The sequence below is a fragment of the Mobula hypostoma genome, chromosome 17 (assembly GCF_963921235.1).
Source record: "Mobula hypostoma chromosome 17, sMobHyp1.1, whole genome shotgun sequence".
In the NCBI taxonomy this organism is placed as follows: Eukaryota; Metazoa; Chordata; class Chondrichthyes; order Myliobatiformes; family Myliobatidae; genus Mobula; species Mobula hypostoma.
In genome coordinates this window covers 11,828,615-11,847,054 of record NC_086113.1, presented here as the reverse complement: position 1 = coordinate 11,847,054, position 18,440 = coordinate 11,828,615, and the positions used below count along the sequence as shown (strand labels likewise).

Here is an 18,440-nt window from a genome sequence, read left to right as displayed (position 1 = left end):
CTGACAACCACACTCGACTTTTTCCCCCAAACAAAAAATATTCAATTTTAACAATAAAGGCAGAATAACTCCAGCTTAGAGACACTGAGACAAGTTGTACCAAATAACTAATACATAGAACCTTTTAGGACACCATGGTTAAATTATCAACTTCTGAGCCACTTCTTTTCAAACTATCCCATTTTAACTTCATAAAACTCAATTCCTTATACTTACCTACAACATTAATTTCTTTGCAGAAGTTTTAAAATTTGATTCCCTATAGTCTGAAACTGTATTAATCAGCCAATTAGCACAGAAACAACCCCTTTGCCTCTCTATACTAATTCTATTTTCTCAGCCCTAAGCATTGTTTATGGCATGGCACTCCAACTGCTTAAAGATTAAATTTCAACGAAAGTGTGACTGGAAGTCTGGAAGCCACTACTAGAGGGCTGTTGAAGTGAGTACTTTCAACGAAAATTCTTAAAAAGCACCCAAATCATCTACCTACCCAAGTAGCTATAGAAAGCACTGCTAAAAGGAACAGTTTCTTATCATCTACACCAGTCTATTTTATCAATATTTGCCCTCAACTTTCTCCACTCCATGAAACATAGCCTAATCAGTCTATTAGCGTTTATCACTTACACTTATTTCTTTCCCAAATCCTTCTCAAAGCATCAACTAAAAAAGACATTGGTAAAACATCTGAACTGTAAAGAGATTTCTCTCCAAAGAGTAAGAAACAATGACAAATCCTACCCATTCCTATTAACCTTAGCATATTTTACATCTGGATACCATCAACTAAGTCCAAATTCCTATGATGTTGCAAATGAACCAAATATCTAAATACATTTATACATTTAGATACTTGGGATCCATGTGGGAACAGCAAAGCCTGTGTTAAAGAATATTTCTGTTACATGGGTCAGTTTGAAATCTACTTATATTTAGTTTTCATTTGCATACTGTAAGTTTAAAACCTAGTTTCAACACCACCAAATCATTGAATGCAGACTGCACAAACATTTAATAGGTCTGGACAGATCACCGAAAAGTTAACTTCATGCACAGGCACTTTTGATCAATGGAATGAATTCAGGTTCTTCAGCCAACTTGCATGACCCTAACCTCACCACAGCAATGGCAAGAGAGACCACTTATTGCCCTTTGTCTGTGGTAATGCAAAGAAAAAGCTAATTCTGCAGATGCTGGAAATTCAAGCAACATACATCAAAGTTGCTGGTGAACGCAGCAGGCCAGGCAGCATCTATAGGAAGAGGCGCAGTCGACGTTTCAGGCCGAGACCCTTCGTCGACTGCGCCTCTTCCTATAGATGCTGCCTGGCCTGCTGCGTTCACCAGCAACTTTGATGTATGTTTATTCAAGACAAGGTCTTGTTTTTGAAGGCCCCTGCCATTCGTAGCTCAGTATACTTGTACACAACAATAAACTTGACTGACTGATTTTGTACAGGACAAGGGTCAATAAAGATTTTGCTTCAAATTACCAGTGCTTTAATAGCAAAAGGGTTTTTTTTTTAAAAAAAGCTCTATTATACAAGTAAAAATGTTTCATTAGGCAAGGCGATCAAGACTTGTTTTATAATTTTCAAGCATGGCATCAATGCTTCCAGTTCTGAGGAGCAAACATTCAGTCTCAGCATTCAAATTAATACTTATGGTTCAGTTCTGTACTTACCTACTTCAGTAGAGACCAAAATTCATCATGTGGCTTACAGCCAAGATCACTGCCCTCACCACTGTGATTTCAGTTTCAGTGCAGCTCAGACCAGTTGACAGAGGTCAGATGCTGGCTGAGGATGGTTCTGATCACATGTGGAATGAAGACTGGCAGCTCTCACTTTAAGATCCAGTGGACAATCAACACCCACCTTCAGAAACTAAAACCATAAATGGCATAGAAATGTTATTAGTTAGGCACAAAGAGATTGAAATTTTATTTTTGTTCTTGCAAATTGGAAAGCCACCAAAGTGAATTTGGTGTAAATAAATTCCCACGTGATAGAACAGAACAAATTTGATATATCAAAAAAATTATCTGCTAGATTTCTATGAGCTAAGTTTTGACCACCTCTTCACTTCTGTAAAATAAAAGACAATTAAATAATATCTTACCTACATGGTGAAGTTTAACTGATGCTTAGCTCTATTCTGCTCTATAAGACACATCTGTTTTCGTTGGCCTCCTCTTTAAATTTACTGCAGTAAAAGCTTTTGATCCATGAATACCGCTCACTGTTACAACAGTGCTGGCTGAAATTAGGCTTCTTTGTCCAGACTTCTTGTGCTAGACCTGTTTTCTTGGAAGTGTAAACCATTTGCTGTTTTAACGTCGGATCATGCCTTTCCTGGCCGATGAAGTAGCTGCTGTATCTATACGTTCTAACGATCTCTCCTTCTCGCAGAAACCAGTTCTAGCAGTTTTTAAATTCTGAGGACTTGACGATTCATCTCTGCACTTTTTGCCTGATTAGCAGTCCTTGCATTTCCCTGGCTGTGATAAAAGCTGGAATTTACCCACCCACAATAATATCTACCTAAGAAAACAATTACACACCCCCTTTTCTTTTTTTTTGGGATTTTATTAAAGTTACTGTGGACATACAACATTTTCCAAACTCTACACACTGCAGATATTTAACATAGAAAGGCTGTATATAATAACTCCATGATCCTGGTTCATAGCTCTCAAAATTCTCAGTGCATCTAAGAATATTTAAAAGTCAAAATCCCCTCAAACTCTTAACAATTCCACATTGGAACTTGTATAGAACACTACAAAGATACTACAGCAAAGAAAATTAAAAAGCTAGAAATCTGTCTCCAAGGCATCTTTACAGTCCTTTCTCCACATCAAGAGTCCGCTCAATAAACAATCCCAAGCATTGACAAAATGGTTTTCTCTGCCTGTGCACTGGAGTCTTCCGTCATCTCACTGCCTTTTTATGTTCCGCTGAGATAAAATTTTTTCCTTAAAATTTTGCTGAGAGAATAACCTGCAGCTGTCCTGTAAACTCTGGGCTCTCATCCTCCCCTATTTATATAGTGATGCCTGTTACAATAAAATAAAGGTAAATAGTAAGCAGCAGTTAATCACAAAAATCCAATGTTACTATCTATTTAACATAAAAATGGTACAAAGCCCTCAAAGACCCTTTTGCCAAATGTTATGTTTCCAGAAGTTAGTTACAATAACTTTAACTACATTACTCTTCCCCAGAGGACTTGCTACAATTATGAATAGTTGTGCATGTCTTTGCTCCAAATACATGAAAATCATCTTTTAAGATTACTTGAATCCTTCCAGATTTAACAATTTAAAGGTTCATTTAATGTCAATGTTTGAAATTTACATATTTTGCTACTGGTATTATTAACAGTAAAATGTTCAGAATGGATCACACACTTACCCTTGGAATGGGTTGTTGTTAAATTAATATCTGTTGCGGCCACCAAATCCTCCTCCTCCACCATAGTTTCCTAAAATTAAATTTTTAAAAATGTGCTTACCCAATTCAAGTAGGTTTTCATTCAGAAACACTGTAGTACATATTCTATTCATTTTTCCCCTTGTACATGTCAGAATTCACAACTCAGCCACAGCAGAAAACCTTGTAAATTGATCATTAGTCCTTCTCAAATGCCAATGGATCACCCACTCTTCCATGGATAAAAAAAGCCTTGAATTCCTCTTAACACCAGCAGCTTCCTTTGGGCACACTGAGCAATTTACATTTTAAGATTTAGCTTTGTTCTAGCCTAAGAATAGGGAATAACTTTCACTTAGGAAATTTGCATTAAACTAAAAGGCGAGCTCCCTTGAAGGATTTTCAACAGCAAACATCCATGTTTTCTTCCACAGATTCTACCCTGACTTCAGTGCTTCCAGTATTTTCTATAAATACCAAACAAATAATGTCTAAAGATACCAAGTTCATTAGTTAAGAATTCTAAACCATCATTGAAGAATTTAATTTCTCAAATATTTTAAACCAATGAGTTCAGATTTTAGGCAAGTTACATCTAGTACAATTAATAAGGTCCTCATTTTAAAATCTAATAACGCAGAATTAACAAGTAACCACTAAATCTACACAAAAGTCAAACAAACCTACAGAATTAAATATAGTAATTTTAAAAAAACATTATTCAAGACAGGAAACAGGCCCTTTTGCCCAAGTCTGCAGTGCCTTCCTGGGCTAGTCCCATTTGCCTATAGCTGGCCCATATCCAACTTGCCCATATATAGAAAATATTCTATCCAAATGTCTTTTAAATCACTAATTGTACCCGTCTCTACCAATCTTTTCCCTGGCAGCTCATTCCATATGCTATTCTGTGAGGAAAAATTGAGAATTTTGTAGCATTTGCAAGGGATCCACAGCAATCAGTATTTAAACTTTTCTAGTGATGCTGAAATTTATTCACCGATTTAAAATTCTCAAAAATTGCCCTTCCTTTGCCAGTCATTTTCATATATCATTGCATTTTAAAATTGATTGTCGTCCTGGTTAATTTCTTGAAGATCCAAGTCAAAGCTGAAAGGGCTCAAAGACAAAGACTTCATCTAATTAAAACTTCAAGTTTACACTTAAATTTCTTTAGTGAAATGTCCAAGACTAATGCTTATTACAACCGTTCAGCCACAGGATTCCAATTTTGTTTTATTATTACAAGGAAATAAAGATGATTTTAATGCAAGCTGTTGCTCAGTAAGGAGTGATAAGTACAACTGAACTACGTTTCTTTTCAATAGCAGGTCAACGTTTAATGTAATTTAACCTTAGCAATTAACATTTAACACTAGACATTTGTGCAAATGCAAATAAATTTAAATTCCTAGTTAACACTTTATTTGTGCAGGTTATATTTTCTATTTTGAACAAGCAAAAAATACTTAATGACTGAAATACTCCCGTAAAATTAAGACGTTACTAGGCTAGCTAGAGGGTAGAATGGAAGAGAACTGTCATGACATGAGCATACCTGCAAGTTTATCAGCACAAATCACCTTTGAAAAATAACCAATGAAAAATCAATTTGTGGACAGCAAAGTCCCATAATGCTACCACAAGTGAGATAACCTCTATGGGATCTTATGCATTCCCAATACAGCAGATAGGAACATAATGTGGCATCACATTTGAAAGACAGCTCTTGATAGTCTGCAACAGTTTCATGAAAACTTTCCCAGTCAGCCTGCATCTTTCTGCAAAAGGTAGTGAAAAGAACGTTGAACCTGCCAGCAGCAGACAACTAAGGGACAACTGTGATTCCCTGTTGAAAAAGGTGTCAAGCAATTCCAGTTAAGACAATGACTGAGGATAGGATTATCTCACCGATCTGACACTCTCAACACCTGAAGGATCTGCCACTGAGTAACAGTATAGCCAGCTCCATTAAATAAGCATAAAGGAAGGTAACACATTAATTCTAAATTATGATTTGAGTGCTGTAAAGATGAACAGAAACAGCCTTGATAATGCAAAATTTAATATCCACAGAAGGAGTTTAGACAAACCTTTCAAACTTCGTTCATGGTATGCTAAATTACTCTAGTAGAAAAAAGCTTCACCTTGGAACTGCTCAAAGCAATCTACCCAAGAATTTAAAAGCAAACAATGTCATGACTCTACTTTCTAAGAACACCTCTCATCCCAGACAAGAAAAATAATTACAAACCTCCCAATATAAACCTTCTACCCATAAGGTAACAAGAGAAATTACCTCCATATGGTCCACCCATATTTCTACCTCCAAAGTTTCCACCTTTCATTGGTCCAAAATTAGAATTCTGATGATTGTAATTTCCAAAATCATTGAAGTTACCACCACCACCAAAATTTCCTAAGGTTAAAAAAAATGCAGATTACTATATTTTGTTCAAGCCCTTTCATTAACTCTATTATCCTTTGTTGTGTTTATGAAAAGATTTCAATGTCATTCATAAAAATCACAAATCTTTCCATATTTTCTTTTACATAGCAGATTCTCCACCCCCAAAAAAATCACTATCAATGCAAACACTAAACAGCAAAATTGAAGTTGGACATTTGTACTTTCTAATGGTCTGGAATCCAAACATGCACCAATAATTATTGAAAAAAATTATGACCTTGAAGGACATTTATTTCATGACAGTTTATTGCAAATTCAACTGTTCCATCTGCCCTCAATCCCAACATAGTTACATAATTGAAAAGCGCCATCACACTGAGGGGAAAAGAAGCATAAAGAATTGTCTCACAACAGCTGCTGTGGGACTCCTGGAAGATGAGACAGGGGAATCATTAGTGGGAAACAAGGAAGATTTAAACCAATATTTTGTATCTCCCTGTATGCAAGATTACACAACAAATACCCCAAACTGGCTATATTCAAAAAACATGGGGAAAACTTATAAAATCCTTTATGATGGACATCTCCTTAACATCCTTTGATAGCAAGACGCTAGAATCCATGGCTTAAGAAAATAGCTAGCCATTTAGGAGTAAAATGCAATCAAACAGGAAAAAAGTATTTGTACTCTTGGGGATACAACAAGCAATGAACAGAAGGGGAACTGTAACTGCAGTATATCTGGATATCTAGGTTTTGGTAAAGTCTCACACAAGGCTGGGGTACAACACGAACTTGCAGTATTGAAGTTTGGTAATCATACAAAAGACAGTCAGAACAAATGTCTTTTGTGCTGGAAGGATACAACCAGAAGAAACATCTGTTCTTGGTCCCAAACAATTTTCTAACTATATTAATGATTCAAAAGGAGGAGCAGACCATTCAGCTTCACAAGTTTGCTGACAACAAAAGAAGTTGGAGGGCATGCTGTATTAGGAACATATTGCTCATGTGGATGGGTTGAATGAAGAGATGTAAACATGGCAAATAGAATTTTGTGACATCCTGCAGCTTAGCAAGAGAAATCAGAAGTATTATCTGAAGAAAAACACAGCAAATGAGTAGATATCTAGGTATTCTTGCATATGAAATAAAGCTAACATAAAAGTAGACCAAGTATTATGACAAATGGCACACTAGTCTTCATTGCAAAGGGGTTTGAATTTAGAAATGGTGTTGCTAGCATTCTACAGAATGTTGATGAGGCCACATTTAGTGTACTGGATACAATTTTGTCCTCATTGTTTCTCCAATGCCAACAGTAGACAGTCCAGAAGAAATTCACTAAGCAATTATAGGTATGTGATAAGATTCTCTACCATACAAAGCAAGTTATACAGCACAGAAATGGGCTTTATGACTCTCCCTGTTCATGCCAACACTTTTGTTAATCTGCACTAATCCATTTTGCCCATACAAGGTCTTCTATACCTTGTTTATATGCATTCCAAATGACCACTGAACAATGACTGAATCTAACTCCAGTAACTCCTCTGAAAGAGAATTCATGATTTCTACTTCAGTATAAAACTCACCAAATTCCCTTAAAAATTCTTTCCTCTCACCTTTTAAGTACACACTTTTGTTTTTTTATAAACTACCTGAAGAAAAAAAATGCTCATCTTACTTATCTATGTCTCTTACAAATGTGTACTTTTTAAAAAAATAATCACCCGTTTTTCTCTCCAGGAAAAAAAACCCAGCATACTTAACCTCTCCTCATAACTGAAGTTCTCGAATCAAAGCAATATCCTGGTGAACCCCTTGTGCACTCTTGCCAGAGTAATCACTTGAGTGTGGTGATTAAACTAAACCAAACAGTCAAGCAATCTAACATTTCCAAAAGTTACAACCACCCAGAATTTATATTCCGTGTCATGACCTATCTACCTGTGTTGCCACCTTCAGGGACCTAGACTTGTACCCCAAGGTCTCCCCATTCATCAATATTCCTAACATTTTACATATAACCAAACTTATTCTATGTCTTTCAAAAATGCATAATCTCATACTTGTCAAGGATTAAGTTACATCTGCCAACACCATGATGAGTTAATGAAAATTGTACTCTTTGCTTTAAAATATGATTTTGAACTTAACATCTTTAGTCAGGGCTGATGCTGAGATGCCCGCACTAAAATGTTATAGGGGTGGTCAATTTACACTGAGGTGCAGAGGAATTCCTTCTCAGGGGGTGAAGCAGCACTGGCATTCTCTACCTCTGAGGGTTAAAACAAGATCGGGGAGGTATTAGATGATTTTTTAAAAAAAATATCAGGGAACTGAAACTGGCACTGAAATAAACTATTCAGATGCAAACCTGAAACCATCATATGGAATGATGGGACGTGCTTGAGGGTCCAGACACCTCTATTTCCTTGTGACCATCAAGCATTGATTTCTGCCATTGGCCTATACACTAGGGTCAATTTATACAGTCCACCTTCACTAATCCAACTAACTGTAATCTGGTTCCTTCGATAATCCAGCACTGATTTCAGATTTTCTGAGCATCTGTAATTTCAAATTTCCCAGGCGACCGTACCAATCTGCTGTGCATTCTTTTTGTTGTGCTAGATCTATTCACATGTTGGCGTGCTCCTGTAAGCACAGACAGGTGATTCCTGCTTGTTTTCCTGCATTTATTAATATCATTGGTTCATTTTTAGCCCCAATTGTGGGCCCAGTAAGTGACGGAAATGCACCTCGTGCTGTGAAGCATAAACACATTATCCATTAACGATAAGGTCGAACTCTTGAAAAAAAAACTGGACAGTGGTGTATTGGTGAAAAGCTTGTGCGAGTGTTACAACATTGGCTCTCCCACAGTGTACGATATAAAAAAATAGGTTCAATGTTTTGAGTCTGCAGCCAGTGAAGACACTGGAAACAACTTTACAGGCTTTAGAGTTTCCAAGGAAAAACAGATGATACTTGAACTGCTTTCTTTTGCTCAAGAGCTAACTAATCCTGCTGCCAAGGATCTTGCATCAAGATTCAATGATGATAATGTTGAAGAATGGATGAATAAAGATGAGGATGAGCCTACTGTTCATCATTACACTGACTTGGAAATTGTGTAGATGGTTGTACATCCAGAGAGGGAAGACAATTGAAGGAGAAAGCAGTGATGAAGACGAGGAAGTTGTAGCAGAGAGACTTTCTATTAACAGGCTAATTAAGTTGACAAGTGAATTGCTAGAAGGATTAGAGCAACGATATTTTATAACTGAGCAAGAACTAATAAGTTTATATGCGGCAGGATAAGCTAACCAGAGAGAGACCAAAATATATGGAACAGCTTACCTTGGAAGATGCGTTCAAAAAATTGCTTAAAAAAGTGCAACAGGGAAGCTAACATTTCAAAATCCAGTACCATCAACTTCAGCTCACCCAGATGTGCTGCCACCAACATCAACAATTTTTGAAAAAATTGTTGTGCCAGTTTCAGCACCAGTTCCTGATGCTTCACTCATTTTTCAAGATGAAGATGTTGATGATCCTGACAACACCACAGTTGCAGACATGTAACTTTGCCTGAAGGTATTTTAAATGTCTCACTTTAGAAGTGCTCAACTTTTCTGTATAATTCCCGTACATTTACCTCTATCCTTTATTTTATCTGCGCCTGTACAGTATATTACTTTATTAAAATTTCATTTGCTATTCATTTAATATTTCTGTTTCATTATCTAACTTGTACTGATTTACATGATATTTTAAAGGTATGTTGAGGCGGTTAGCTACTGCTTAATGTGATCCTTCTGTAATTCAACATTTCCACTAGTCCGGCACTCCTCAGGTCCCAGTGGTGCCGGATTAGACAAATGTGTAAACCCAACATAGACAGCAAGGTTTAGTTTTATGGGTTGCAGTGGCCACAAGAGAGTTCTATCAGCTGCACCATTATTATAATTCTTATTTAATGCTCAGAATTGGTTTCCTCAATTTTTTCCTATCATTTAATTTTCTCTTTCAATTTCAATGCAAGGTGTTCTTGTGTATATTTCAGAAGTACCTCAAACTCATTTGCAGGATGTAAAGGCTACCCAGGGAATAGCTTAATTCAGAATTTCTGTTAAGTAACTTCTTGAATATTATCTCTAAATTGAGAGGAAAACATTTTAGAAACTATAGCATTACTCAATTCAGTTCAAAAATAAATTTTCTGTTACCTCAGTTCTGTACAATTTTAGTAATTAACATGGCAACTTTATCTTCTAACACCTTCCAGGGACCAGAAACATTTTCTTAAAACTTAACAGCAGTTGTAAAGTACTCACCTCCATAATTTCCACCATCATAGCCACCACCCTGATGGCCAAATCCTCCACCATATCCAGGGCCACCGCCAAAGTTACCACCTTAATGGTAGAAACAAATAGTTGGGTGAATTTGGCAAGCTATTTAACGGCAGAGCAAAACAAAGCAAGATTCAACTGGCTCAAACTGTGCATTTAAAATGCATCCATAATGAATGGAAATAAGAGTTTTATTTGAAAAAGGAAAGATGCAGATATTCAACTTATATTTAATCAAACCTGGAAGAAAACAGCTTAATGTTGACCCAGAAGAAACAAGGATCCAAACCAAACATTGGTTTCCTCATGTGCCAACCTGCAGATCTGCTCATTCTTTTTCTTAAAAATGGGCACTGTAACTGGAAAGCTTCAATACCTTCCAAAATATTTACAAATTAAAAAATCCTATCTTTTTGAAGTGCAGCATATTATTTGATCTGACCAGAATTCTGACAATCATGCAGAAGTATTTGTCATCATTTCTTAAATGCAAAAATACACTAAGTTGAAAGTTATTAAATGATCCCCACTACTTATTTGAATAGTTAAAATGTCTCTTCATTTTTAGTTGGAAGGAAAACCACTAATGTTTATCCAAAGTAGTAACACGCAAAATTTAAAGTCTGTGCCGCTTGACTGCAAGGTTAATCAAGAGAGCGCTTGAGAAAATAAAATCCTGACAGGAAGGAGAAAAAAAATACGTAACATGTTTTGACAGAAGCTTAATCTAAATTATTAATAACACCTGCTGCATGTTGATGACACAAAATTGAGACATGTAATTGACGTCTTAAAAGAGGCAAAACTGGAAAAGTGGAGCCGTGCTGAAGAGCAAGGAAGATTTCAACAGTGAGCAGCAATAAAGATAATGTGGATTAATGCACAATTAGTTTGAATGGAAATAATATAAAATGAGAACGAAAACAGTGGGATTGAACTGTCGGCCTCCAGCATGTTGCCTCACAATGGGTCAAAGCAGAAACAGGGAATTATCAAGAGGCAAACAAGGAAAGAACTGTGATTACAGGCAATCTCAGTCTACCAAGGAAGCACTGAGGAACTGAATGCATTAGTAACCACTACTTTGAGCAATGATTCAGAAACAACCTGATCAGAGATTAATACACAAAATGCCAGAGGATTCATCCAGCATTGTGTATTACTTTGATTTCCAGCATCTGAGGCTACATACACACTAGACCGGATAATTTTGAAAACACCGGTTTTGCGTAAAAACAAGGGGCGTCCACACTAGGTGTTTTTGAAAATACCTCCATCCACATTAAAACGGATATTGGGGTGAATCTCCTCCTACTGGGCATGCACAGGACACACAGAAAACAAGCGAAGAGGAAACGGTATACTTGGTGCGCGTTTGTCCAGAAACATTTCCTACAGCCATAGTCTCTTCACCAATGAAAGGGATGACAGCTACAACTAAATGCAATAAAGCTTGTTACTGGGCAAAAGTGAAATTTGCTGTTCCCTCTTTTGTTTGCTTTTACTTTTGCCATGTCTTTGTGTATTATTTTGCTGTATTTAACATGTGCAGTAAAATGAGTTACTGGGCAAAAGTGACAATTGTATCTATTGAATGTTTGCACAAGCAATACATTAATAAAGCACGTTGTTAAATGTATAAAACATGTCTGCATCAGTGTTATCTTGTATTTCCATACAATGTTACATTAGGCGGTTACACATCTATTGTCAAGATATTGTTGCGGTGTTGGAGGTTGCGTTCAAGAAAACAATGAAATGCCGCGCTGCCACTACCATTTGTTCCGGCACGTCATGACAGCGGTTTTAAAAAATAGCCGGTTACCCTGTACACACTACTCTGGATATTAGGTGTTTTCAGACTTACTCACTCTGGAGAATGTTTCTGAAAAGCTCCGTCTTTGGGGGGAGGAAAACGCCGTTTCAGTGGACAGAGGGTCAAAACAAAGAAAAAACTTCGGTTACGGATTTATCCAGTCTAGTGTGGACATAGCCCGATTTGTTTGTTTGCTGATCACAGCTTATTTTAGATTGTAAAGAGACAGGATTCAAGGCAAGCTTACATTTAATTAAGGATCCTCAGGAGCAGTGATTACACCATAGTAGAATTCCAAATAAAGATTAAGGAGATACAAGGAATCCAAAACCAGCATCCCCAAAAGAAGAAAGTAACAAAAAATGAAAAGCTATCTTAAGTGGACCAGGGAAAACATGCTACAGGAATGGTCAGTGTATCAACAGACATGAGAAACTGTTATATCAGTCACCAGCAATTTACCTCTATTAAAGAACAATTTTATGAAAATGATCAACCTTCCATTAACTAGGGTAAAGGAAAAGATTAAAATATAAAATGGAATAATTAACTGGCCAGAGATCTGCAATTTTCAGGAATCAGAAAGAAAATGAAACTAATTGATAAAGCATGATTAAATCAATATAATTAACAAGTGTTGCTACAGTCACAAAAAAAAAGTAGGTATCCAACTGTGGAACTCCAGAATAAAATTAGGAGTAACAGAAAACAAGGATATGGTAAATAACTTAAACCAATACCTTGCATCAATCTTCATAGTGCAAATATTTCAAAGCTACTTGTAGGAGTTCATTTTGATTTTGGTTTGGTTGCTACAGTACTGTTAACTAAGATAGAAGAAATTGTAACCATCCCCATCACAAATGACACAGCATTGGAAAAAACTGATGTAGTTTAAAATCACACAAGTTAGCAGAAACCTGTTAACGTGTGATTTTTCTTAAGACAATAGCTACAAACCCTTTTAGATGAAGTTGTTGAGTTCCTGAAGCATACCAGTAGATTGGAAACTGCAAGTATGATGTCATTAAAGGATTCAAAAGGCCAGAAACTTAAAGTCAGAGTTTATCAAGATTTTGGCTATACGTTCAGTGAAGTTTAACAGGTTGCAAGGAAACAGACGTTAAAAGGACAGAACTGGAGTCAAAAAAGGGAAACGTAGGTAAGTGTATTTGGATTTCCAGACACTTGGTAAGTTATCACATTAAAAAATGGTCTAACAAGAGTTCATACTATTGGAGAAATGTCTGTCCACTCGAAGTGAAACATTGTTATCATTGAGTTCCCCCACCCCCACCAGACTAAAGATCTCTCTCATGGAATGAACCATGGATCAACTCTTGGCTCTTAATTATTAATGACTTGGGGTGGGGGGGGGGGAGAGCTAGAGTGCAAGGAATTTATGGACAACATGAAAATTGGAGCAAGGGCATCCCACATTGAAGATGTATACAAGTTGAGTAGGTAGGTGAAAATTTGGCAAAGGAAAATTAAGGTTGAAATACACAGATCATGCACCCCAGTAGAAAGAATTACATGTTCTCACTCAAAATAAATAGTATGAGGGAACTGCAACTAAGAATTTCTCAGGCAAGCTTACTCATTACTACTACTCAAAGTGATACACAATACAAACACTGCTAAGGATACGGCCACTCTGCTGCTTTCCCCCATTACCCCATTCAAAAATAAGACTATTTATAAAAACATATACAAAAGAAATACTGCATAATCATGGTGGTTGCATTCAGTAGTACAACCACAACGTATCTCCTCAAATGGTAACATGTTGAAAAATCAACTGGAATCATTCTCTAGCCCAAAAACCAACATCTTTGAGGAAGGGCGGGTCAGAGTAAAATAAAGCACGAACAGTACTTTGAATAAACTTACTACCTCCACCATAACCATTGAAACCAGGACCATCGCCAAAACCACGACCACCTCCAAATCCATCTGCAACAAGAAAACAAAACTTAAAAGACAGACACTGCAAAATAATAAATGAATGGTTATGTTAATAAGCAAACATATTTTAAAAAGCTTACTAGGGCCACCTCCGAAGTTTCCACCACGTCCCATAGGATAATTGCCACCACGACCATCTCCTCTAAATCCACCACCACCTGCCATTTACAATATTATTATTTATATTGTTTTGCAATGGAATACCAAAAATGTAGAACAAAAAAAAAATACAGCCATTCTGCTCAACAGGCAATTAGATGATGACCAATCTCTTACCTGAGCACAACCTTTACTAAATCCAAGATAGCCTTAATATCTAAAAATCTAAATCTCTTTCCAGAATATATTCAACTCAACTGTTTTGGACACCTTAAGGAACCAGTAATTCATCTGGAGAAAAACCTCATCTGCTTGGAAAGACCTAGCACTTATTACAAGATGAGGTAAAATAATTCCTGTACTTATCCATTGAAGCCAGAGAAGAATTTGGTTTATTACAAAGGACCACCCTCTCATTCTTTTGAAGAAATACAAGGTATTCCTGCTTACTATATCATTCAAGCAATTTCATACCAGTCCCGAACAACTGCACTCCAGATTCAATATGGCAAATCTCTCACAAATACTTCCTTAAAGTAGGAGACCAGACCCACGTATATCCCTGGAGAGACCTCACTTGTGCCTTATAAAAATTCAGTCTGCCTTTACCCTATCATTTCAAATCCTTTTGCAACCATCTGAGTTCTGATTTCTTGCTGGTTCTGTGTGGTTATTTTCATTACTCCTGTACAGAACACCCAAGGATCTCCTGAACACCGATGGCTCAGTTACCTATTAAAATATTTTATTTTGGGATTTACTCAAGTGCATATCCTCACCTTTTACCCACTTCCTCTGCCATTTAGTTAGTCAAAGACCACCCATAATTCCTTCATTAATCAGGCTACCAATCAAATTTAATTATTTACACACCTCAATTCCCTTCATGACACTCCACCTTACAAACTGCCTGACTTACATAGTTTATATCCATGATCAAACATCTGGGAAAACCAATGACATGAATTAACCAGTTGCCATGTGTGGAACCTAGGTTTACAGCTACATTTCTGGATCATGAACAGTTCACAGGAATAGAACCCTGTAATAACCTGGGGAAGACTTGTAGATTGAACAGGTCTTTGGTTCAGTTCCACACAACTAAAAAACCCAATAGCCCAAAAATTACTTACTTATTTTTGGTTGTCTAAACATTAACTAATCCATGCCAACTATCTCTCCAAAACATTTTGGTGTAATCTTCACAACTTTTGCTTCCTTACTTTACCAGCTGCTATTTCAAAAAATCTGTCAAGCATACATAATCACTCTATACATAACCTTAGTATCATTACTACATCCTTAATAGTTACCATCATTTTCCCACACATCAAGATAACAAAATCTGTAACCCCCAAGTACATTCTGCATGCCCCTTTTACAATTTCAAGCATATTCTACACTCCTGCAACCCACAGGCTTTGTAGATTGTTACTAGCAAACACTGTCTACTGGTTTTGTTTATTTACCTCCTCGTCCCATCCGGTTATTTTGTGCATCCATTATTTCCTGACGAGACAGAGCTTTTCTCACTTCTGCATTGTGTCCATTTACATAATGGTATTTTTGAACTGGAAGAAAAAAAAATTACAAGAGTAATCAAGTAAGCTACTAAGACATTATACAAAAGGCAAAAATTACTTTAGAATCTGAAGTTCTATAACATCTAGAACAGAGTATGGAATAGTAAATTGGAAATGTTTCACAACAGTGACTCCGTGCATCCCAATATAAACTGATGTGCAGAGATATCATAATTTGAAGTAACTCCAGTCTATTTGTTGTATTCCATCTATTAGTTCTTTCTATTCCTTTATTATCTCACCTGGACTGGTACATGGATGAGAGGTGTATGGAGGGATATGGTCCAGGTGCAGGTCAGTGGGACTAGTCAGAAAAATGGTTCAGCACAGCCAAGGAGGGCCAAAAGGCCTGTTTCTGTGTTGTAGTGTTCTACGGCTCTATATAAAGTCACTAATTCCCAATTTCTCTCAATCACCTATTGGCACTCTGCTTTCATTTGCCGAATCTCAAAGACATCAACCACTTATCACTATTCAGTGTTTCTCTTCCAACAACCTCAAGAATCACCTCATTGACTAAGTTCTCATTTCCCCCCTTCTAAAACTCAGGTTCGGTGTCAAATTTCCACCAGTTTAGATTGAAACTACCTAGGATATTTCTTTTTGAATGTGGAAATTGAAGATATACCTCCCTTCCACAGTGAGAACACTTAATTCTGTCAATTTCATTACATATGAAAATATAGTATAATGTGGTATTTAGGACAAAGGAAGCTGCTCTAGTCCAAAAGTCATGCTGACTTAGGGTGGGAAAAAAAAGGGCTCCATTATCAACATTTTTTCCTGTCATCTGTTCTTCCCACATTTCCATCAATTCCCCACAGAATTTCAACCATGCAATGCAATTAAGAGTGGTCAATTGACGCACACATTTTTCAATTGTAAGAGATAACCAGATAACCTCCATGGATAGCAGGTCAGGATTGAATCCAAGCCACTGAAAGTGTGAGACCAATAGATTCACCACTGTGCCACGGAAGTATTGTTTCAAAAGGAGTAGAATTTAACAGAGGAAACAATCTGGAATGCAATAGAAGTAGTTTCTATGCTGGAAAAATGTTCCAGAATCCCAAAAGCAACTGTACATTTGGGAGGGGAGGATGTGATCAGGATGGTCAGGTAATGCTTTGGAGAAGGACAAGAGACAAAGCAAGTTCCATACTAAACAGAGACAGAAAGCAATTCAACTAAGGTTGCTTACGGACTATTTTGTCCACTGGATCATGGTCATCGAATGTTACAAATGCAAATCCTCTCTTTTTTCCACTTTGCCGATCAGTTATTACTTCAATGGTTTCTATTTTTCCATAGTTCTTAAAATATGATCTGAGATGATGTTCATCAGTGTCGTCTTTTATTCCACCAACAAATAGTTTCTTCACAGTTAAATGAGCACCTGGTTTCCCAGATTCCTGGAAAAAGAAAACTGTACTTTAATTGCAATTATAAATAATAGGTTGAATTGTGTTCAATCCAACCCACTGCTCACAAGCAAACCTGCTAATCCTTAAGTCACACTGCCTGCATTGGATGTCTTTACTCTCATGAGGTACAACAGGCCCAGAATAGCAACCAGGCTTCAGGCAATTGCAATGGCAAGTTCACTTTGATTAAAGAAATGATCTGGAGGAATCCAAAAACACTTAAAATTACCGATAATCTGTAATTGTACAATACTCTTAACTAACAAAACTCTACTTGGTTCTGTTTTTAAAAAAAATGCAATGACTGTATTAGCTATCAGCATAAAAGCTGGATCCATTTTAAATCTAGCCGCTCATTAGGAAAAAGAGGTGAATTGCAGCAGCCAACTTCAAGTCAGGTGCTTACTTCTAGCCTTCGCTGTAAAGAACGGTTTTGCCTTAAACTGACAATGGAATGTCACCCAAAAAGTTGCGAAGAAAAATATTTGGCTCCCTAAAAGTTGAGTGTTGGCTAAATACAAATACAGGTTCAATGGCTTAAAGGTGCCTAAAATAGAACATTAGAAAGTTAATAGCTACACCAACTAAAATATTCCTCTGAATCAATAATTCAACTCAACAGACACACAGAGAGCTGCAACTGGAAATAAATCGTTTATAAATATGGAACTTTACAATTGACAGACACAGAACACCCATAGCACAATCCAGGCCTTTGGGCCTACAAAGCTATGCTGAACATGTCCCTACCTTAGAACTACCTAGGCTTTCCCCATAGCCCTCTATTTTTCTAATCTCCATGTAGCCATCCAGGAGTCTCTTAAAAAACCTCGTTTCTGCCTCCACCGGCAGCCCACTCCACGCACTCTCTGCATAAAAAACTTACCCCTGACTTCTCCTCTGTACCTGCTTCCAACCACCTTAAAACTATGCCCTCTTGTGCTAGTCATTTCAGCCCTGAGGAAAAGCCTGACTATCCACACGATCAATGCCTCTCATTATCTTATACACCTCTCATCCTCTATCGCTCCAAGGAGAAAAGGTCAAGTTCACTCAACCTATTCTCAAAAGGCATGCTCCCCAATCCAGGGAACATCCTCGTAAACCTCCTCTGCACCCTTTCTATGGTTTCCACGTCCTTCCTGTAGTGAGGCGACCAGAACTGAGCACAGTACTCCAAGTGGGGTCTGATCAGGGTCCTCTATAGCTGCAACATTACCTCTCCGCTCTTAAACTCAATCCCATGATTGATGAAGGCTAATGCACCATATGCCTTCTTAACCACAGAGTCAACCTGCGTAGCAACTTTGAGTGTCCTATGGACTTGGACCGCAAGATCCCTC

The 18,440-nt window shown here is 37.2% G+C and overlaps 1 protein-coding gene across 8 annotated transcripts in view; it reads right to left on the bottom strand.

Annotated features, from left to right (window-relative positions):
- The window catches only part of LOC134357845 (heterogeneous nuclear ribonucleoproteins A2/B1-like), a 35,319-nt gene that overhangs the window by 10,884 nt on the left and 5,995 nt on the right, over nucleotides 1-18,440 (bottom strand). The window contains exons 4-11 of one of the 8 annotated variants that reach the window (XR_010020739.1): nucleotides 16,875-17,085; nucleotides 15,560-15,661; nucleotides 14,072-14,149; nucleotides 13,917-13,982; nucleotides 10,190-10,270; nucleotides 5,736-5,855; nucleotides 3,419-3,488; nucleotides 1,687-1,888 (exon numbers count right to left, since the gene is read on the bottom strand). Coding sequence is in view for 7 of the 8 variants with exons in the window: in XM_063069554.1 (XP_062925624.1) it covers nucleotides 3,442-3,488; nucleotides 5,736-5,855; nucleotides 10,190-10,270; nucleotides 13,917-13,982; nucleotides 14,072-14,149; nucleotides 15,560-15,661; nucleotides 16,875-17,085 (705 nt within the window). In the remaining variant the exon portion in view is untranslated. The other 7 variants (XM_063069554.1, XM_063069553.1, XM_063069557.1 and 4 more) reach the window with 7 other exon arrangements.